The sequence below is a fragment of the Zootoca vivipara genome, chromosome 12 (assembly GCF_965207765.1).
Source record: "Zootoca vivipara chromosome 12, rZooViv2.hap1.1, whole genome shotgun sequence".
In the NCBI taxonomy this organism is placed as follows: Eukaryota; Metazoa; Chordata; class Lepidosauria; order Squamata; family Lacertidae; genus Zootoca; species Zootoca vivipara.
In genome coordinates, this window is record NC_142595.1 from 32,855,534 (window position 1) to 32,878,406 (window position 22,873).

At 40.8% G+C, this 22,873-nt stretch overlaps 2 protein-coding genes across 2 annotated transcripts; both read left to right on the forward strand.

The window, feature by feature from the left end:
- The first annotated feature begins 1,999 nt into the window (after window positions 1-1,999).
- On the forward strand, window positions 2,000-8,664 carry LOC118095460 (vomeronasal type-2 receptor 26-like). The gene is made up of 3 exons (XM_088655968.1): window positions 2,000-2,143; window positions 6,165-6,291; window positions 7,763-8,664. The coding sequence occupies exons 1-3, from the start codon at window positions 2,000-2,002 to the stop codon at window positions 8,662-8,664; spliced, it is 1,173 nt and encodes a 390-aa protein (XP_088512094.1).
- A 4,608-nt stretch (window positions 8,665-13,272) lies between these two features.
- LOC118095461 (vomeronasal type-2 receptor 26-like) lies at window positions 13,273-22,380 on the forward strand. The gene is made up of 4 exons (XM_088654720.1): window positions 13,273-13,611; window positions 19,044-19,271; window positions 20,906-21,032; window positions 21,479-22,380. Exons 1-4 carry the CDS (start codon window positions 13,273-13,275, stop codon window positions 22,378-22,380), a joined length of 1,596 nt encoding a protein of 531 aa, XP_088510846.1.
- Window positions 22,381-22,873: the final 493 nt, after the last annotated feature.

Here is a 22,873-nt window from a genome sequence, read left to right on the forward strand (position 1 = left end):
AACAAAACAGGAGCAAGGAGAATTAATAGGGCTTATTTCATTAGAACCACCAATTGATTTTACAAAACAGCCCAGGGAGGAACCATTCAGGGACTCTTTCACATATACAGAGGAAGGAGGCAGGCCAGAATACAGACAATGTCTATAGCTCAGTGGATCACAAGTGGTTCACATTTCATCATGGGCAATCAAACTCATAGTTGCCTGATAATAGGGACTGTTAAAGAACATGTGTGGCATAACATAAGGTGGCTGTTGTGGGGACAAAACATAATGACTTTAATGTCGGAGCAGGTGACCCAATGCAAACATTGGTAATATTTGTGAATATTAATGGGATATTCACTAAGAAACTTCACTCCTATCATTGGAAGTACAGGTGTAGTAGTAGTAGTAGTAGTTTGGATTTGATATCCCGCTTTATCACTACCCTAAGGAGTCTCAAAGCGGCTAACAATCTCCTTTCTCTTCCTCCCCACAACAAACACTCTGTGAGGTGAGTGAGGCTGAGAGACTTCAAAGAAGTGTGACTGGCCCAAGGTCACCCAGCAGCTGCATGTGGAGGAGCCGGGAATCAAACCCGGTTCACCAGATTATGAGTCCATTGCTCCTAACCACTATACCACTGGTGGGCACAGTAGCACTCACAGGCACCATGTTGGTCACCCTTGAATAGTCTTCTTTTCTTATTTGGGGGGGGGTCATTATAAGCCCTGCCATCTGTTCCTATCTGGGAGAGAGATTTCAGCTGAGAATATGTGACAAACAAGTTTTCTCAGTTCCATAGGGACTACCCAACCTTAACTCAACAGCTGTCTTTAACACAATAACTATCTTCACAATTACCTCGTCAGAATGGTAATTAGTTCTGATATTCATTCAAACCCCAGTGGAATTTCAGTGTCCTCTTACAAAACAAAGAGCAAAGCCTGCTATTAATATACCCAGTACACTTCAAAGGTAGGGAGACAGACTAGGAACAGGCAAAGATCCACAGCTCTGATCTTGGATATTCCAGGCTTTGGGAATATCAGGAAAATGTGAAATGTTCAAGTAAGAAGAAAACAGAGGATTTTGTATGTAGAGTGAAGATTTGGTCTTGTACTGAGAATGGTTTCAGTCATCCTGCTACTGTCCCTGTTTCCTCACATGACATGCGTAGCGTATGCTGTCCAATGCAGCTTCCATTATCCACAAGCTCCAGTTCAGACTTATAACCAGCCAGGAAACTTCATCATTGGTGGCATTGCTTATCATGCCTGCATCGTCCACAGTGAAATACTCTTCACAAAAGAACCCCTGCCAGCGTTGACAGAATCATTTGTGTAAGGCATTAAAGATCATTTCCTTTTCTGTCCATGTATTTTGACACTCAGATAGTGAGTGGAGTTGTAAACCAACATTTGGAGGAAGGGACCAGTTTTACTACCCCAAACCTAGCAGTTTCTCCTAATGTTAAGCAAAAAATCTGCTCTTTTTTGCAGTTCTCACTCATTACTCATTTCCCTTTGTAGCAATAGCAAATAGGCCTGCTCCACCTTCTTCCTATTCGAAGACGGCTATATTTTCTCCTCTTAAGCATTTCTTTTTCAGAATAAATATACACAGCTCATTTGACTTTTCAGTGTTGCTTATTTTAGTAAATGATCTTTAGAAAGATATCCTACTCAGACAACACACGGTGTGTCGTGTTCTGAACTTGAAGACTAGTTTTGCTTATCTTTTAGGGCAAAGAGTTATTTATGATTAACTGCTGTAATCATGAACAAATTAAAGGGACATTAACACAGTGGAAATAATTAAGTTATGTGTGGAATATCATTTTGATACAAAATAAAACTCTCATTCTAGCATTGTGCCTAAGTATTACCAGCACATAACAGCCTTGGCTTTTGCAGTAAAGGAGATCAATGAAAACCATCATATCTTACCCAATCTCACGTTGGGATTCAACATCTATGACAGCCATAACAATGCAAAGAAAACATATCATGCCACAATGCTGCTTCTATCAACTCTGGAAAGATTTATCCCTAACTACGTATGTGACAACCAGAAAAATCTAATAGCTGTCATTGGGGGGCTGGATGCCCAAATTTCCATTAATGTGGCAAGCCTCTTGAATAACTTTAAGGTTCCACAGGTAGGACATCTCTCTCTCTCTCTCTCTCTCTCTCTCTCTCTCTCTCTCTCTCTCTCTCCCTCTCTCTCTCGTGTGATATGGGAATTTAAGAGACACAGTTGATGTAGTCTGATGTTTCTGGTGTCATTTTATTTTATTAATGAATTTTATTTACAGTTTTTTACACTCACATACTTCCAATGCAGATACATATGAACCCCCCCCCACCTTCGTGGTTTATTCTCTTAGATTTATAATACTGCATTTTAAACTGTACTCCATTTTAGTTACTCTACAATTAATATTGGTAACAGTTTTAACTGCTTGGTTTAAGTTAAGCCTACCATTATTTTTCAGATATACCACAAATATTTACCACTCCTAAAAAAAAAATCCTCTTGGTTTCTTACCACACCTGCTAATTTTGCCATTCTGGCATAATCCTTCAATTTAATCAGCCACTCTTCCTTAGTTAGAACAGCATCCTCTTTCCATCTCTGGGCAAATGCCATTCTGGATGTGGTTGTAGCATACATAAACAAATTTCTAAGGTCCTTGGGAATTTCTGTATTCATACACACACACACACACACACACACACACACACACACACACACACACACAGTGGTACCTCTACTTACGAATTTAATGCGTTCCGAACACACATTTGTAAGTCAAAAAAAGTTGTAAGTCGAATCCCATAGGAATGCATTAGAAAAAATTCGTAAGTTGAAGCAACCCTTTCTAAAAATTGGTAAGTAGAAAAAATACTATCTAAATCGCATCCAAGATGGCGGACGGAGCTCCATTCGTAAGTAGAAACATTCATAAGTAGAGTTATTCGTAAGTAGAGGTACCACTGTATAGGAAAAGGGATCCCTGACCATTAGGTCCAGTCATGACTGACTCTGGGTTTGTGGCTCTCATCTCGCATTATTGGCTGAGGGAGCCGGCGAACAGCTTCCAGGTCATGTGGCCAGCATGACAAAGCTGCTTCTGGCGAACCAGAGCAGCGCACGAAAACACCGTTTACCTTCCCGCTGTAGCGGTACCTATTTATCTACTTGCACTTTGACATGCTTTTGAACTGCTAGGTTGGCAGGAGCTGGGACCGAGCAATGGGAGCTTACCCCATCGCACGGATTTGAACCGCCAACCTACTGATCGGCAAACCCTAGGCTCTGTGGTTTAACCCACAGTGCCACCCACATCCCAATATATATATATATATATATATATATATATATATATATATATATATATATATATATTGTTGCAAACTGCCCCGTGTTCTTGAGATGAAAGTTGGTATAGAAATTTAATCGACCAATCAATAAAAAACAGGAGGTCGACTAGCCGCCACTAAAGCCAGTGTCAATCCCTCTATGTAGCCACAGTGTTTTAAATAGAAATACATGTTATGTGGTATGTGATATAAATTCTGTTATTGTTGTCTTACTTCCCCATCCTGCAATCTCTCTTCAGCTCATATATGGCTCTGTGCCATTGATGGATTCTAAATCCAGTGGACGTTCTTTCTACCAGATGGTTCCCCAGGAATCCCTTCAGTACACAGGGATTCTTTCTTTGTTTCTGCATTTCAGGTGGACATGGATTGGCATCCTTGTAATGGATAATGAAAATGGTGAAAGATTTCTGCAAACGTTGTTGCCAATGTTTTCCCAGAAAGGTGTCTGCTCTGCCTTCATAAGCAGAGTGCCTACATTAACTACTGACTCCCAAATTCATGAAATACTAGACGATGGGACAAAAATATATACTGAAGTAATGAATAGCAAAGCGAATGTTGTCCTGTTTTATGGAGAATCTAAATCCATGGTGTTTTTGAGATGGATTCCATATTTTGCAGAATATCCACCAAATCTACCCAGAAGTATAGTATGGATAACGACAGCCCAAATGGAACTCGCTTCACAATTTTATCAAAGGGACTGGGAAACAGAAATATTTCATGGTGTCCTCTCCTTCACAGTTCACTCCAATGATGTACCAGATTTCAAATCATTTGTTGAGAAACGAAATCCTTCCCATGCAAAAGGAGATGGTTTTATCACAGGATTCTGGCAACAAGCCTTTGGCTGTGAATTCCCAAATCCAGATGTGGGAGATGTGAAAGGGGATATTTGCACTGAGAATGAGAAATTGGAGTGCCTTTCAGCGCCATTTTTTGAAATGAGCATGTCAGGACACAGCTACAACATATACAATGCTGTCTATGCTGTTGCCTATGCTTTACATGGTATGTTCTCGTCTATATTCAGACACAGAGGAAGGGAAGGTAAAGTGGGAGTGAAGCATCAGAATAAACAATTGTGGCAGGTAATGGGCTCAATTTCAAGTGGTACAGCACCAGAAGCAGTGCATGCTGGAGATGTATATGATACTGCATATATTGTGGGCCTGCCCCAAAATCACATTTTCGGGGGTGGAGAAGAAGATATAACTGAAATTGAATGTGTGTGTGTGTCTGTGTGTGTGTGTGTGTGTGTGAGAGAGAGAGAGAGAGAGAGAGAGAGAGAGAGAGAGAGAGAGAGAGATATGAAATGAAATATCATCTTTCCTTCAGGAAAATGCTAAATGTTTGTTGAAGGCCTTTTTGCCATAACCATGAAATCCTTGTCTTTACACCTCTTTCCCAACTGTTGTGTTGCTTGTTAATTCTATAATCAGGATGTATTTATATATTTTATTTAACAATTTTGTAATTGATCCTTTTATAACCAATACTTAGAATTCCGTTGGTGCATGTAGAGCTCTGTGTATTAAAATTAAAGTATAAATTACATGCCTAATTTGTTGTTGTTATTTATTCAATGTAAATACAGTGTGTGTGTATGTCTGTGTGTGTGTGTGTGTGTGTGTGTGTGTCAGCCTTTTTTAAATTCTTGCCTTTTCCAATTCAACCTAGCTCCACCATTTTCTCAGAAGTGTCTCCTTTAACAACAGTGGTGGGGACACCATTTCCTTTGACCAGCATGGAGAGTTAATGGCTGGGTTTGATATGATCAATTGGATTGTTTCCTCAAACCAATCATTTCATAGAATGAAAGTTGGGAGGGTGGATCCCAACCAAATGTTCACCATCAATGAGGAGGCCATAACATGGTGCAGTGGGTTTAATCAGGTAGGTCACTCAGTAATTGCAAATGATATCCAAGTTTCAGTGATCACTGTCTAAAACTAATTTCATCATCCTGTCATGAACCTTCATAGAATTATGTTATTCATTAGAAAAAAATCTAACTTACATAATGTCAATACATGCAGCTCTCGCTATCTGAACATAATGCATTCTCAGGAAATCATTTGTTAGCTGAGTGTTCGTATAACGAATCATCAATTTCCTTCAAATCATATGGGGAAATTTCAAATACATTCCCAATCACAGAATTTTGACCCGCAAATAACCACAAAACAAAACAGGAAACTTGCAAAAGAGAAGCAAAGGTGTGGGGAAATGATCTCTTATTTGCCCAACTCTTTTCCTTCTTCCCTCATCCTCCCACCATTGTTTCAGGCAAAATCCCTGCTATGGACCAGAAGAACACACACACCTAAGTCTTGTTAAAGGCTGCTTATTTGTTTACAGTAGTACATGAAGGTCCAGCTGTTTGGATGTCAGAATGTTTGGTGCTTTTAGCAAGGTTTTGGTACTAATTCCTTGTGTTTGGATAAGTGATTTTTTTGTACAATGAGCATTTGGATAGTGGCACCTGTGTGTTTTGTTAATATATAGGCATGATATGATACCATATTGATTATGTTAATGAAGAAAGGTAGCAGAAGCTTGCAGCCTTGACCATATCTGATTTATGCTGATATTACTTAGGAACAAAAGAAAAGACCACAAAAACTTTTTATTATGTTTTTATGTGTGCAGGAAGCCACCCAGAGTGGCTGGGGGAACCCAGAAAGATGGGCCGGGTAATAATAATGTTGTTGTTGTTGTTGTTGTTGTTGTTGTTGTTGTTGTTGTTATATTGATTGCAAAGTTAATTTTGCACTTTCATTTATTAATTAGTTGCAGCCTGTTTCTTTATGTAATGAGAGGTGCCATCCTGGCTTTAGGAAGAAAGTGAAGGACGGGGAACCATTTTGCTGCTATGATTGCATCCCATGTCCTGAAGGGAAGATCTCAGGCCAAGAGGGTAAGAATTTTGTTTATACTGCATTATGAAATAGAATTGATCTGGTTACAACGTACCAGAAAGTGCCTCTAAGCTTATGGCTGTTTCAGGGCTACTTTCCTTCACCGCTTGAAATGTGATTGCAATGTTTATTTATTTTTTTTAAAAAAATATTTTTTATTAAATTTTCCAAATAAACACAAAACACAAAAAAACTGATTGCAATTTATCTTAAAATTTCCCCATCTCAGTCTTTCACTCTGCTGAGCTGTGACTTCCCTCCCTCCTGTCATTCGGCTTTATTCCTCACTCCTGTCTCGCAGTTCCTTTTTATAAACATAGATAAGTTCACTTCATAGGATTTATTTCAGTCCTGCAAGTGTCTTTAATCTTCTGCAGTTCTTCTCCATATACTCTATAAATTTACTCCATTCCCTCTGGAACTTTGTCTCTCCCTGGTTTCGAATCCCGCAAGTCAACTTTGCCAGTTCTGCATAGTCCATCATCTTCGTTTGCCACTCCTCAATTGTCGGTATCTCCTGTAATTTCCACTTTGGGGCTAATAAAGTCCTCACCGTGGTTGTAGCATCCTATATAATAAAGTCTCTGTGTCTCTGCGTCCAGTCCCTGTGTCCCTGTGTCTGCACTACTGCACATGTGCCCCAAGGACACAGGGATTGGACGCAGAGACTTGGAGCGCAGAGACCGGCCCCTCCTCCGCCTCCTCCCGCTGTCCCAAGTGGCGACGGCCTCCTCCACCTCCCTTCTCCTGAGGAGAAGGAAGAGGCCTCTGCCGCCGCCTCCCACAGCGCGCCTCAGTTAAGCGCGCCGCCCCTTGCTCTCCCGCCTTGCCGCCCTGCGTCACTCCACCGCAACAGGGAGGTAGAGGAGGCCGTCGCCACTCGGGACAGCGGGAGGAAGAGGAGGAGGGGCCGGTGGGCCTCAGGCGCTCGACAGAGGTGACGCCTGCGCGGTCCCAGGGCTTCTCCTTCGTTCCCGCCCGGCTAGCGCCCGTTTACTGAACGGGCTGAATGACACTAGTACATAAATAGTCTCTGATCTCCCTTTGCTATTTCCTGTCCCATTAAACCAATGGGACAATAAATGCAATGTTTATTAATGTGGACATTGAAGGCAGCAACTGTTGTAGAATAAATTATCTCATAGTTGTGATCATTTGCCTTGGGCTATTCATATAACCACACCTTGAAGGGGGGGTGTCTCCTCAGGGTTCTCATCCATGCTGAAGGGAGAAAGCAACTGGTTTACAGCATTGGTGACCAGGCCTGTCTCAGGGCACCACAAACACCTCTGCCTGTTAACATATATGTGAATGGAAACAAACTAGTTGAAATAACACCACTATTTGATTGCTCCAGCAAAGAAATGCACACTGAATCTACCCTGCAATTTAAATATGAAATATTTCCTTTCTGAAACGAACAATTACACCATGATATTAAGATTAAAAACCACTTATTTTATTTTTCAGATATGAATGATTGTGATATATGCTCAGAAGAAAAATATGCAAATAATAATCAGGATGAGTGCATTTCCAAGGATATAAGCTTCTTGTCCTTTGAAGAACCTTTGGGAGTCAGTTTAGTCTATTTCGCTCTTTCCCTTTCTTTGGTGACAGCTCTGGTGCTGTGGACATTTATGAAGCACCATGACACACCTATTATCAAGGCAAACAATCGGGACCTCACCTACACTCTCCTCATTGCCCTTCTGTTCTGCTTCCTTTGTGCACTGCTATTCATTGGACAGCCAGAGAGGGTGAGATGTCTCCTCCGACAAATTGCTTTTGGCATCATCTTCTCAGTAGCTGTTTCTTGTATACTGGCAAAAACTATCACAGTTGTTCTGGCTTTTATGGCCACCAAACCTGGATCCAGGATGCGGAAGTGGGTAGGGAAGAGAATGACCACGTTCATTGTGGCTTCCTGCTCCCTTACTCAAGCTGCTGTCTGTACTGTGTGGCTGGGATTCTCACCCCCATTCCCAGATGTTGATATGCACTCAATGGCTAAGGAAATTGTTCTAGAATGTAATGAGGGATCTGTGACTATGTTTTACTGTGTCCTGGGCTACATGGGCTTCTTGGCTCTTGTCAGCTTCACTGTGGCTTTCCTTGCCAGGAAGTTACCTGACAGTTTCAACGAAGCCAAGTTCATCACTTTCAGCATGCTGGTCTTTTGCAGTGTTTGGGTATCTTTTGTTCCAACCTACCTCAGTACCAAGGGAAAATACATGGTCGCTGTGGAAATCTTTTCTATCTTAGCCTCCGGTGCTGGTCTGCTGGGTTGCATCTTTGCCCCAAAATGCTACATAATTGTGCTGCGGCCTGAGCTGAACAACAGGGAACATCTAATAAGAAATAAGGCTTGAATAATTTGTTTGTCTGCATTGCTCACTATAGTTCTTAAGACTAGAGTTTTATGATTGCACAGCAGATTGTTTGTAAGAATTTATTTGGATAAATGTTTTTTTGTCTGTTTTTTGAACTAAAAAACCTTCTGAGACTCTGAGACTTTGAGGCCTTGTACTGTTATGATGCTGCAAGTGTAGGTAGAATGAACATGGCACAGCACAAAATGATTTCCATGGGGAAGTTCATAAAATGCCACAAAATTATAAAGACAACCACTCCCAGCCACCACATGCTTTGTTTGGGAAGTCAGCTTTGTCCTGCTGGCCCTGACTATTGCAGATCTCACACAAATACATGCAAATACACACATACTGATGTTGTCAAATAAAAACAGAGAGAATTTCCCAGTACTAGGAAAAAAATATAAGGTACCACTCTCATTTCACAGAGATTGCTTCCATAATACCTACAGATTTTGCCTCATAACTTTCTTCTTCAGAGGTCTAGATACTTTGTTGTTGTTGTTTAGTCATGTCCGACTCTTCGTGACCCCATGGACCATAGCACGCCAGGCACTCCTGTCTTGCACTGCCTCCCGCAGTTTGGTCAAACTCATGTTCGTAGCTTCGAGAACACTGTCCAACCATCTCGTCCTCTGTCGTCCCCTTCTCCTAGTGCCCTCCATCTTTCCCAACATCAGGGTCTTTTCCAATGATTCTTCTCTTCTCATGAGGTGGCCAAAGTATTGGAGCCTCAGCTTCAGGATCTGTCCTTCCAGTGGGCACTCAGGGCTGATTTCCTTCAGAATGGATAGGTTTGCTCTTCTTGCAGTCTATGGGACTCTCAAGATTCTCCTCCAGCACCATAATTCAAAAGCATCAATTCTTCAGCGATCAGCCTTCTTGATGGTCCAGCTCTCACTTCCATACATCACTATCTAGATACTTACTATTAAAAAAAAATGTTCAGGGTCTAAGGTATCTGCCCATTGCAAATAAGGTATTGGGTTAAAGGGCATTTGCCGAAGAGAACTTGTCATAGGCTAAACATCCACTTGAAACAACCAAAGGAAAACAGTAGAAAACTTAACTTACACCATTTATTTCACTAGAAACAACACCTGATTTTATTTTTAAGGGAGGGAAGTTGCAGAATAAACCAAGAAAAAAACATCCTATATATTTGCAGCTTGCCAGCATCAGGGCAAGCTTCGGATTCAGCACACTGCTGTTGCAGCCTGGTTGTGGCACAATGATCAGGCCCAAATCAGACTGAATACTCTCAAATAATGTCATGGATTTGCTGGGTGCAGAGGAGTGGTGGGAGACACCATCTGGGAAACCCCCAAGGGAAGAAGAATCAGAATCTGGGGACTAGTGGTGAGATGACAATGAGTGGTCGAGGGAGAAGAGAGAAGACTGGAAGGAGGAGGTGTCAGAAGCTAAAGAAGTAACAGGGTTTAGTGAGTAGAAAGAATATGTGGCAGAAGGCATAGTAGCAACGAACTCTGGTGTTGAGTTATGATGTCTCTGTATTCAAAGTGGGCGCTCGGGCTGCGAGCGTGATCCGTGCGGGAGGCACGTTCGCAACCCGCAGCATTCACACCCCACGTCTGCACACGTGCGTGTCACAATTCGGCGCTTCTGCACATGCACAAAGCATGATTTAACGCTTCTGCACATGCGCACATGCCAAAACCCGGTAGTTTGACCATACTTGCAAATTTCTGAGCTATGCAGAAGTAAAATAAATATAAGAATAAGCTGTGAGATAAGAACCTGTGCATTTACAACATAGTGAGGGCAGTTGACACAGAGAAAAGTGACACAGAGAAAAGTGTGCCAAAGGTCACACAGACTGTGTGAGTCTCTATGGTTGAGCAGTTAAGAAAATGAATAGTGGTACCTCTACTTACAAATAACTCTACTTACGAATTTTTCTACTTACAAATGGAGCTCCGTCCACCATCTTGGATGCGGTTTAGATAGGATTTTTTCTACTTACGAATTTTTAGATACGGTGTATGAGCAAAAGAAGGTGTCAGTAGAAAACAATCCAACCTCCAAAGCAACATTAATGGCAGTTGCCCATGAGGTCACACAGGACCAAATTGTATTTTGAAGTCAGGAGTCTCCTATTGCTGTTCTACTTCTGCTTGAAAAAGTTAATAAATATATTGTCTACTTTTCTTTTTCTTGTTAATTAAAGATATGCTCTCTAAACTTTAATCACCATGTCTTGGGTTTGTGTGTCTGTGTGAGGGGGGGTTCCAGGGAACATATGGCATGAGGTAGGGAGGAAATTCTCCCCTACACTATACAGGGATTGTTCATCTCCAGAACTCCCCCTTCTGCTCTCCTTCTCTCACTATTTAGCTATTGTATGTTGTCCTTAAGCCCTGTCTAACTCAGTACAAAGAGAACCCAACTTTTCTTAGACCATTCTAACGAGGAAGAGAAAACCTCTGTGCAGAATATGCGACAAACAAATTTTCTTCAGCAATTCCATGAGGAATTGACTTCATAATTACTGTCCCCTTTCCCCCACGGACTGTAATTAAACCTGCTGCTTCTCAAAACCCCTGTGGCATTTCAGTAGCCACTAGTAAAGCCACTGAGGAGGATGTTTTTCATATGCACAATACCATTTAGTGCTATGAAGAGGGAATGGGAAGAGGCAAGAATCTATTCTTCTGATCTTGGCTACCCCAGGGTCCAGGCCTTTCAGGAGAATGTGCCATTCAAATCAGTCTCTTACGGTATTGTTGCAGAAGAAATAAGAGATCTGTTCCAGTGACAACATTTGTAGTCATCCCTAGGATGTCAGTTTTAGTTGTTTTGCTGCTGGTACTGTTTCCTCACATGGTGTGCAAGGCTCACATGGTTAGATGCAGTATTCATGTTCCTCACCCTCCACTTCATACATATCATCAGGCAGGAGACTTGATCATTGGTGCTGTTGTTTCTCACTTTGGCATTATAACCAATTCAATAATTCCCTTCACTGAAGAACCCCCACCAACATTATTGGAGGAGCTTGTGTAAGGTTTCATTCTCATTGATTTTGTCATTGCAATGATCAGTCCTACCACTCCATTCAGAGTTGGGGTTTATCAGCACAGGTCAGGGATTTAGAACTGTCACAGTGTAGGCTAGATATATTCTGCAGCTGGTCCTATGGGGCTCCTCCTGCCCGTTAGCTCTTCTGCAGGTGTAAGGCCTTTTAAGTGTGCAACTGATGCTCTTTCCTCTGCAAGAAGTTCTGCTGCAAGAAGATCAAAACAGAGGAGGTTGAAATGATGAGGTCTCAGCAGAGAGGCGGGCTCTGTTCCTTGCAAATACAGGGGTGGGGAATCAGACATGCATTTTGCAATTGCGTACATTCAATTCTCAAAATGCAATTGCATATTGAATGTTGAGGCTTTGAATACACGTCGAGGATGGCTTGCAGTTCAACTGCACCTTTGCATTATTTGCATTCTACTGGGATTATAAATGGCATTGGAAATCTTTTCCTTTTTAAAACTTTGTTTAAAAAGCAAGTCTATAAAAATATGAAAATTGAAACTTGAATAATAATAATAATAATAATAATAATAATAATAATAATAATAATAATTAAATATATACCTCTGTTTCTATAGGAAAAACCCTTTGTGTTTCCATATGTGTGTGGTTGCCTGTGTGTCTGGCTTTGCTTGCTGTTGTAATGCATTCCCAAACAGCTTTTCACTGGGATAATGCAGTCAGCCTGAGAAAAGGTTCCCACATCTGATCCAGGAGGCAGAAATGTGTAATATGCTAACATAAAGCAAGGGTTTGGGACTTAATGATTTCAAGGGACCATGCTGAATTTACTGTTCTGGAGTCAAATTGGTTTGCAAAACTGGATTTAACTCAGAATTTTTAATCCTGCCCTTCAATAGACTTGCCATTTATTCACTTCATATAAACCACATTAAACTAAAGACGGCCTTAATTAAAATAAGGGTGTATGCAGCTAAGTTCTGTTCAAAGAATGGTATTCCATTCTAGTCTTACACAGAGTAGACCCATTGAAAGTAATGGAGATGACTAAGTAAAACACCTTAATTTCAATGGATCTACTCTGAGTAGAATTTAATTGGATACAATACACAGTCAGTGTGGTGTAGTGTATAAGCGTACAATGAAGCTCACTGGGTGACCTTGGGCCAGTCACTGCCCAATTTACTTCACATGGTTGTTGTGAGGATTAAATGAAGGGGGGAACCAGGGCTTTTTTTCCATCTGGAACTCATTGGAACTCAGTTCTAGCACTTCTCTGGTGGGCGCCATTGCTATTATAAGAGGACAAGGGAGGTATGCATTATGAGTTCTGGCACATTAGAAAAATAGCACTAGGTGAAAACTTGTATGCCGCCTTGAGCTCTTGGAAGAAAATGGTAGGAAAGAAATGCTGTGTGTGTGTGTGTGTGTGTGTGTGTGTGTGTGAGAGAGAGAGAGAGAGAGAGAGAGAGAGAGAGAGAGAGAGAGAGAGAGAGAGAGAGAGAGAGAGAGATACCGTAATGAGTTTAAAAACTTAAATGCAACAATAAGGTCACAGATTAGCACAGAACACAGTGCCAATACTTAAACTAAGTGCGGATGTCCTTGCATGTAATATCTGGTACACAACACAACTCTCATTCTAGTGTACTACCTAAGTATTATCAGAATATCCTGGCCTTGGCATTTGCAGTGAAGGAGATCAATGAAAACCCTGAGATCTTACCCAATCTTACGTTGGGCTTCCACATCTATGACAGCTATGACAATGCAAGGAGGACCTATCATGCCTCATTGCTACTGCTATCAGCACTAAAGAGATTGCTTCCTAACTATGTATGTGACATTCAGCAAAATCTAATAGCAATCATTGGAGGACTGGAACCCCAAATTTCTCTTTATGTGTCAACCATCCTGGATATCTATAAGATTCCACAGGTAAGTCATCATGTGTGGTGGTGGTTTGAGCATTCAACTCACACTTTCTTCAGTCTTCCAGATTTGTGTATGTGTGTATAATTAAAAGACAGAGGGAAAAGTGTTTTGGACCACATGATATGGATCTTAGAAAAATAAGACTACATGTACAGATAAAGGACAATAGTGTTTATAGTGCATTAATAAATTACGCAAACACATACACACACAGTTTGTGTTCCCAGTGTTCAAGTGGGTAAGCTTGGACTTTTATCCCATTCAGAATTTTATTTTTTTTAATTTTTTGTTATTCTATTTGTATTTTATTCATAATTTTCATTTAGAACAAATATACATTTCAGCAACAGTTCAGCAATAATTCTAACATTTCAACATTCGACTTCCCTCCCCCTGTTTCTTCAGTTCCTTAAATTTATTTTCATCATTCCCTGCATATTCCAAATTATCTCAACTTATTCTTTAGTTCATCTGTTTTCATATATGTTTTTCAAGTTTCTACAATAATCCTGCCAATGTCTTCATCTGTTTGCAATTTGTTTGTAAATATTCAATAAACCATTTCCATTCCTTTATAGAAAGTTTGTTGTCTTCATTTCCTATTCTTCCAGTAAGTTTTGCAATTTCTATTAATTTCTGTAGCCATTCTTCTCTCATCAGAACTTCTTCTTTCCATTTTTGGGCAAATAACATTTTTGCAGCTGCAGTTGCATACATAAATAAATTTCTATAATGTTTAGGTAGCTCTGATCCCATAATTCCCAAGAGAAAAGCTTCTGAGTTTTTGTTTTTGTTTTTGTTTTTTTTACAAATGTTACCTTAAACATCTTTTCAATTCATTATATTCATTATATACATTTCCCCGTAAGCTTTAACATTATTACAAGATCAGCACATATGGGAAAAGGTACCTTCTTTCTCTTTACATTTCCAACACTTATTCAATTTTGATTTATACATTTTTGCCTGTCTACCAAGTGTTAGGTACCATCTATATAACATTTTCATATTATTTTCTCTTAAACCATAACATGCTGTAAATTTCATATCCATATTCCACAATCGTTCCCATGCTTCCATTTCTATGTTATGACCAATATCTATTGCCCAGTGTGTCATTGATGATTTCACTTGTTCATCTTTTGTCTCCTATTCCAAAAACATCTTATACATTTTAGACATCACTTTAACATTACAGTCTAAAAGGTCTCTCTCTGGTTGAGATAATTGTTCCCCAAACACCCATTTCATATCCTTTTTAAATACTACATTCAAATGATGCTATTATATCCATGTATGTGTGTGTGTGTGTGTGTGTGTGTGTATATATATATATATATATATATATATATATATATATATATATATATATATATAACATTCCTAATAAATCCTTAAACTCTTTTAATTTAAATTCTTCACCCTACTCTCTTAGCAAATTTCTATAGGTTACCCAATTTTCCTCCTCCACCACGACCACCTCCTTCTCCTCCTCCGCCACCTCTATGGCACCCAATGGTGAAAGCCAAAGTGGTGTTTTTGTGTCTAGTAAAGTTGTATATACAGACTTTTCCTAATTATATTCAGAAATTAAAATATTGCTTTTTCCTTTTTCTTTCTTGCAACCCGCATGTAGAATGAATATTGTTAGAGATTGAACAGTTTTTGGCTATATAACTACATATAATGTGAAGAGAACCACTTTTGTGTTATGCTTGTATATTTTATCTTAGTAGTAAATATTATTTTTATTATAGAGAGCCAGCGTGGTGTAGTGGTTAAGAGCGGTGGATTCGTAATCTGGTGAACCGGGTTCGCTTCCCCACTCCTCCACATGCAGCTGCTGGGTGACCTTGGGCTAGTCCCACTTCTTTGAAGTCTTTCAGCTCCACTCACCTCACAGAGTGTTTGTTGTGGGGGAGGAAGGGAAAGGAGAATGTTAGCCTCTTTGAGACTCCTTCGGGTGGTGATAAAGCAGGATATCAAATCCAAACTCTTCTCTTCATCTTCTATAACTACTACTACTACTACTACTACTACTACTACTAATGACTAGTGCTTTCTGCAAACCACTTCTGCATGGACAGGCCACCTGTCAACCCCAGAACATCTGTAGGAAGGAGGTGTATTTCGCAAACTAGACCATAATTTTGACTGAAGCAACAATAAAAGACTCAAAACATGAGTAACTTATATTCAGGTGAGAGAGATTGTTCAGCCTGTGCAGCTAGGGTAAAAAAAAATTGACTAGATACTCATTGTAATGAGTGTTTTTTAATGATACACACATTTTTAATTTAATTTCTGAATATTAGTGAAAAGAATGACCTAGAATGGCCCAGCGGAGTTCCTCTCTCAGATATGAGCCCATGAAAATTGGAGTTGGCCAGACAGATTCATTGCATGAGAGCGATAACACACATTTACTTTACAGGGTTGTTGCAAGGATTGTTTGCACAATGTACACAAATAGCTATGAAGAATGTAAGTTGGTTTATAAATGCTGCTATTATTTCCCTCCATGCATCTCCCCTTAGGTTATATATGGCTCTACTCCAGTAATGAATGATAAAACCCCAGGCCTTTCCTTCTACCAGATGGTCCCTCAGGAAGCCCATCAGTATGTAGGGATTCTTTCTTTGCTCCTACATTTTAAGTGGACATGGATCGGGATCCTTATTATGGATGATGAGAATGGAGAAAGATTTGTGCAAGCTGCGTTTGCAGAATTTCCCCAGAAAGGTGTCTGTTTTGCCTTCATAGAAAGAGCTCCCAAATTCATTTCTGTCAGTCAGTTTAACGATATGCTACAGCAGGGTGCAAAAATATATGACCGTATCATGGGCAGCAAAGCTAACGCAGTGCTTTTCTATGGAGATTCTTATTCCATGGTGGTTCTGAGATGGTTGTTGTATCTACCAGCAATTGAGCATGTTGTAAACCAACCCAAAGGAAGAGTGTGGATAATGACAGCTCAGATGGAACTCATTTCTTTCCTCTATCAAAGGTATTGGGATACAGAAATAATCCATGGTGCTCTGTCTTTCACGATTCACTCAAATGATCCACCAGGATTCAAGACATTTGCTCAGAGAAGAAACCCTTCCAGCACAAAAGAAGATGGGTTTATCAGAGACTTCTGGCACCAAGTCTTTGACTGTGACCTCCCAAATACTACTGTGGGTGAAGTGGATGGGAATATGTGCACTGGGAAAGAGAAGCTGGAGAGTCTTCCAGAGATCTTCTTTGAGATGAGCATGACTGGTCACAGCTATAGCATCTACAATGCTGTGTACGCAGTGGCACATGCTTTGCATGCCATATCGTCTTCAAGAGCCTTGGCAGAAAAAAGAGTACTGAACTTTCATAATCAAGATTCATGGCAGGTAATGGGCTCAACACCCTCAGAGAGCAGAGCACCATATCTGTGGCTGTTGCCAGGGCTGTCTTACCCATAGGTGCTAAGGGTGCGGGGAACCTGGGCGCCGGGCTCTCAGGGGTGCCAGGCCGAGAGTCCAGGGCCCAAGAGTTGAGTCCAGGGAAGAGCCCGCCTGTTGGTCGGAGCACCGTGGCAGGCTCTTCTGCGGTGCCTCTGCACCACGAGTTCGGGGGTGACTGAGCCAGCGAAACACTAAGGCAGGCAGCCGGTCGGCTCCACCTTCCTGTGTGCCTGGGATTGGGCAACCGGGGGGGGGCACCGGGTGGATCTTTGCACCCCAGTGTCGCATATGCTTAAGACAACCCTGTTGCATCAGCGTCTTAACTTTGTAGCAAACTCTCTAACCAATTTATTCGGCTGTTCACATCACCTCCCCATCAGTTAACAATGAAAGAGTAATCTACACTTTTGTCAGCCTCTTTTTTCTTGTGCCCAAGCTGCCTTTGAACTATTTAGGCCCTTGGACTATCTAGCTCAGTCTTCTCGATGCTGATAGTTGTTATAAAGAATTTTGGGCAGCTGTCTTTCTCAGACCTACCTGGGGATTCCAGAGAGTGAACAGTTGGGTCTTTGCATACAAAACCTGTGTTCTAAATGTGTGCTACCACCCAAACAGTGCTTATGTTGCTGTGACATTAGAGGCATTAAAATGTGATATACTATATGTTACACATGTGCATTAATTCTGTGCTGGGGCTCAATAATGATTTTATCTCACTCTGAGTCAAACTAGAATGTCAGGAAAGCTTCCCCAGTCTTTCAGTACTTTCTTCTTTTCTGAGAAAAACATATTTATGTGTTCTTATATTTATTTAGGTTTCTCTACTCTAGGTCAATGGGCTTTGCAAGAAATAAGTCTGTCTATTTGCTGCTTTTTGAGCAGTAAAGTGTTATGGTTAAAGCAAGGAACTAGGAACTTTTTTCCCTATGTAAAATCCTTATTACCATATTAAAAATTCTCCACTTCTCCACAGAAAATATTTCTTCTACAGAAGGACTTACCAAGGTCAACGAACCAATGAATGAACTCAGGTCTCCTCTTTGTGTTTCCTGAAATGCATTTCAGTTGAACTCTCCTCATCCCCTGCCCCACAACACTCTCCCTGCCCATTTTTCCAGTGTGTTCATCTTGGAACTGGTATTATATGGATCCTCATAGTTCTCCCAAATAGAAGAATAGTTTGAAAGCAGCTAGTATGTCCTTTCCTCTTACCTGGAAGCTTCCTGGAATGATTTAGTGCAATGTAAAGGTGGGACATGGGACGTGGGTGGCACTGTGGTCTAATCCTAGGGCTTGCCGATCTGAAGGTCAGCAGTTCGAATCCCCGCGACGGGGTGAGCTCCCGTTGCTCGGTCCCAGCTCCTACCAACCTAGCAGTTCGAAAGCACGTCAAAGTGCAAGTAGATAAATAGGAATCGCTACAGTGGGAAGGTAAACGGTGTTTCCGTGTGCTGCTCTGGTTCGCCAGAAGCGGCTTTGTCATGCTGGCCACATGACCTAGAAGCTGTATGCCGGCTCCCTTGGCCAATAATGCGAGATGAGCACCGCAACCCCAGAGTCGGTCGTGACTGGACCTAATGGTCAGGGGTCCCTTTACCTATCACCCGAACAAAGAGTTGATTTCATTTATTGTATTTCTATGCCTCTTTTCATTCAAACTAATCTCTGCTTACAATCAATCAATAAAAATAACATAAAAAACATAATAGAACATCACCAAATACAGCATAAGTCATATAAAATAATGATACAAAGAATGAGTCTGACATAGTTGTTCCCCTACCAATAGACTATAGTATAGAGCAGGCATCCCCAAACTTCGGCCCTCCAGATGTTTTGGACTACAATTCCCACCATCCCTGACCACTGGTCCTGTTAGCTAGGGATTATGTGAGTTGTAGGCCAGAACATCTGGAGGGCTGCAGTTTGGGGATGCCTGGTATAGAGCATCCTGTTGCCCTTTTCTGATTTATTGACTTCACTTTTTCAACCTAGCTCCATCACTTTCTGAGAGGTATTTCATTTAACAACACTGCTGGGGATGAGGTTTCCTTCAATCACAACGGGGAATTGCTAGACGGATTTGATCTTATCAACTTGATCGTTTCTGTAAACAAATCCTTCCACAGAGTGCACATTGGGAGGATCGACCCCAAAGCTCCTCCAGAGCAAGTTTTCAGCATCAATGAGAGTGCCATCACATGGCCCAACTGGTTTAACCAGGTAGGATCCAACAGCTGGCAGTTTGGAAAGTCTTTCAATTTTGCATGGAAACACTTTTGAATAACAATTATTGCATTAGACAATGATAATGAATACCTATAAAATGCTGGTTGTTTCTTGGAAGAAGCACAGTGCATATGTCACAGTACCAGAATCAAAAAGCCCCTCAGAGTTTAGGGCACATGTTGGTAAATAATCCATACTAGCATTCCTTTCCTGCATGCACACGGAAGCTCATACCTATGACAAACTTAGTTAGTCTCTAAGGTGCTACTGGAATGATTTTTTTTATTTTATTCTTTCCTGATCAGTTATCCTACATCAAGTGTCAGTCTCAGCTTCATTTGGAATCTCTTTGTCTTCCGTTCCCCTGTCAATCTCTCTCTCTGAAGGTTATATGACATCTGGATGAGCTTGAAGGCTGGCATTCTCTCACCAAACCCACCCTTGCCAACCTACAGCCCCTCATGTCTGAATACTAGTATGGCCACTTGCAAAAAAGCAGCTAACCTAACAGATTCTATGGAATGCCTGTGTTGGGCAAGTTAGGTCCTATATGTTTCTGCCCCCATTTTATGTTCTTTACTTTATTAACTGAGAAATGTTTTTTGGGGGGAAATTGATATATATGCTACTTTATTTATTTTTATATATTCAATTATATATCGCCCATTATCAAAGATCAATGAAACTGTGACACAGTTGCTCAAAATTGCGATGCTCAAGAGGATTGAAACAAGATTGAAAGTAGAAACAAAGCAGATACAAAAAAAATTAAATATTATACTATAGGATAAAATGAACATGAAAGACTACCTATGTATATATGTGAAAATCCAAGCCACATTATACCAGTATATCATATTTATACTATTAAAGGGAAAGGGACCCCTGACCATTAGGTCCAGTCGTGACCGACTGGGGTTGCGGTGCTCATCTCGTGTTATTGGCCGAGGGAGCCGGCGTACAGCTTCCAGGTCATGTGGCCAGCATGACAAAGCCGCTTCTGGCGAACCAGAGCAGCACACAGAAACACCGTTTACCTTCCCGCTGTAGCGGTACCTATTTATCTACTTGCAATATGATGTGCTTTCGAACTGCTAGGTTGGCAGGAGCAGGGACGGAGCAACGGGAGCTCACCCCGGATTCGAACCGCCGACCTTCTGATTGGCAAGCCCTAGGCTCTGTGGTTTAACCCACAGCGCCACCCGCATCCCATCTATTTAAACTATTAGGTAATAGTAAAAGTGTTATTCTTAACATTGATTTGCATTTATTATCCAGGTGCTGTATTAAGCATTGCCTGTAATTGGAGCAAATTGTATGCTTCCAAGATTGTTTCAACCTAGAGTCAATGGTGAAACTTCCACATAGGAAGAAAATGAGGTAATAAATTTACACAGAACTGGTTGACAAAAATAGGAACTTAATTTTGTAACTTTAAAAAAAATAAAGAAAAGTAAGACACTTGTAGGCTATCAAATGCTATCTGTTGAACACATTCACATACGAATGGAATGTAGTATTTCTTTGGTAAGATAAGGAAAGACCCTCCAAACCTTAAAGGCTCCAGATTCCTTCTTCTCAAGACTATGGTTCATTATTATTTAGTATTATTATTATTTATGGGTTAGACACAGCCTCTTTCTGTCTGCACTGAGAGTTGCCGTCCTGGTTCTAGGAAGAAAGCAAAAGATGGAGAGCCATTTTGTTGCTATGATTGTATTCCATGCCCAATAGGGAAGATTTCAGACCAGAAAGGTAAGAAAAAAGAAAGTCTGTGCTTCGGAGAATTGACATGTAAAAGAGGATTGCTTTTCTTTAGTGCTTGGAAAGGTTTTGTTTTGAATGTCTATGAAGAAGACACTGAAAAGCAAAGAAACTGGTGTGTGATTGAAAATCACTTCCCATTATTATAGCATTACTATATGTGTGGTCCTTACTGTTTTTCTTTTCATATATATGCAGAAATTGCATATATTTTTCCTATTTAATGAAATCTGCAAAGTTGGGGGAAAAGTTGGGGACTGTCCAAATTGCTTTTAAAACCCAATATTCTTTTAACACCTCCATAATTCTGAAATATTTAAATTAGTATTGCGAAATTCCACAGTACCACAATAGAATACAGTTTGTAATTTTGAATAAATTGCATGGATCAGATTTCTGGCATGTTTGTGAAACCAAGAAAATCTTTTCCTCTTCAGACAGGAATGAGTGTCACAAATGCAAAGATGAAAACTATCCAAACAAAAACCGGGATTTCTGTATTCCTAAGAATGTAACCTTCTTGTCCTATGAAGAAGCTTTGGGGCTCAGTTTAACATGTTTTGCTGTTTCCTTTGCTCTTAATACAGCTCTGGTGCTAGGAACATTTATGAAGCACCATGACACTCCCATAGTCATAGCAAACAACAGGAACCTCACTTACACTCTCCTCATCTCCCTCCTGCTCTGCTTCCTCTGTGCATTGCTATTTATTGGCCAGCCTCAGAAGGTGACCTGTCTCCTCCGACAAACTGCTTTTGGTGTCATCTTCTCTGTTGTTATTTCTTGTGTGTTGGCAAAAACCATCACAGTGGTTCTGGCATTCATGGCCACCAAACCAGGATCCAGGATGAGGAAGTGGATAGGGAAAAGACTGACCAACTCTATTGTTCTTTTCTGTTCTTTTGTCCAGTTAGGCATTTGTATTGTGTGGCTGGCAACTTCTCCCCCATACCCAGATGTAGATATGCACTCAATGACTGAAGAAATTGTACTAGAATGTAATGAGGGGTCTGTGATAATGTTTTATTGTGTCCTGATCTACATGGGCTGCCTGGCAATTATCAGTTTCACTGTAGCTTTCCTTGCCAGGAAGTTACCCGACAATTTCAATGAAGCCAAGTTTATCACTTTCAGCATGTTGGTTTTTTGCAGTGTTTGGCTGTCCTTTATTCCCTCCTACCTGAGCACCAAAGGAAAATACATGGTAGCTGTGGAGATCTTCTCTATTTTAGCCTCCAGTGCTGGGATTCTGGTGTGCATCTTTGCCCCAAAATGTTACATTATTTTGTTAAGGCCTGAAATGAACAATAAGGAAGAGCTTGTAAGAAGGAAAAAATGAAGAATTTAAGTCTGTAATTTGTTACACATCAGGGTGGGGAACCTCCGGTTTGCAGGCCAGTCTTCATCCACCAGAGAATCTAATTTGGCCTGCCAGGCCATTTGCACAAAACTGTGCACAGCTGCCCATCAATTGGTGTCACTGGTGGAAAGGGATTAATATTGCATAGGCTTCCCCATCCTGTAGGGAATATAATTATACAGTGTTTCATCTTTGCTATGCTGATGAGTAGAGAGGCAATATAAGTTGAAAATAGGGACTTAAAGGGGAAGAATTGCAAATACTTTTGAAAGCTTCCTCCCTCTTACCCTTTAAGTTCTTAATCTCAGGAAACATGAAGAAGGTTGCAAAGGTTTTCGTGAGTCTCTTTTAAGACCCCACCTTGTTCTGATCTTCCTTCCCTTCCAAATGAACATCTTATGAGTGCAGGAAGAGTTGGAAGAGTTGATTCCACTGCCTTTGCTTGTGCAACCTACTTCTCCTTCCCACTAAT

Coding starts and splice junctions, on each gene's coding strand:
- LOC118095460 (XM_088655968.1), top strand. CDS start 2,000: ATGCTGCTTCTATCAACTCTGGAAAGATTTATCCCTAACTACGTATGT. Junction 2,144..6,164: donor ATAACTTTAAGGTTCCACAG/GTAGGACATCTC, acceptor TTTATTAATTAG/TTGCAGCCTGTTTCTTTATG. Junction 6,292..7,762: donor GAAGATCTCAGGCCAAGAGG/GTAAGAATTTTG, acceptor TTTATTTTTCAG/ATATGAATGATTGTGATATA.
- LOC118095461 (XM_088654720.1), top strand. CDS start 13,273: ATGTCCTTGCATGTAATATCTGGTACACAACACAACTCTCATTCTAGT. Junction 13,612..19,043: donor ATATCTATAAGATTCCACAG/GTAAGTCATCAT, acceptor TTTTCAACCTAG/CTCCATCACTTTCTGAGAGG. Junction 19,272..20,905: donor GGCCCAACTGGTTTAACCAG/GTAGGATCCAAC, acceptor TTTATGGGTTAG/ACACAGCCTCTTTCTGTCTG.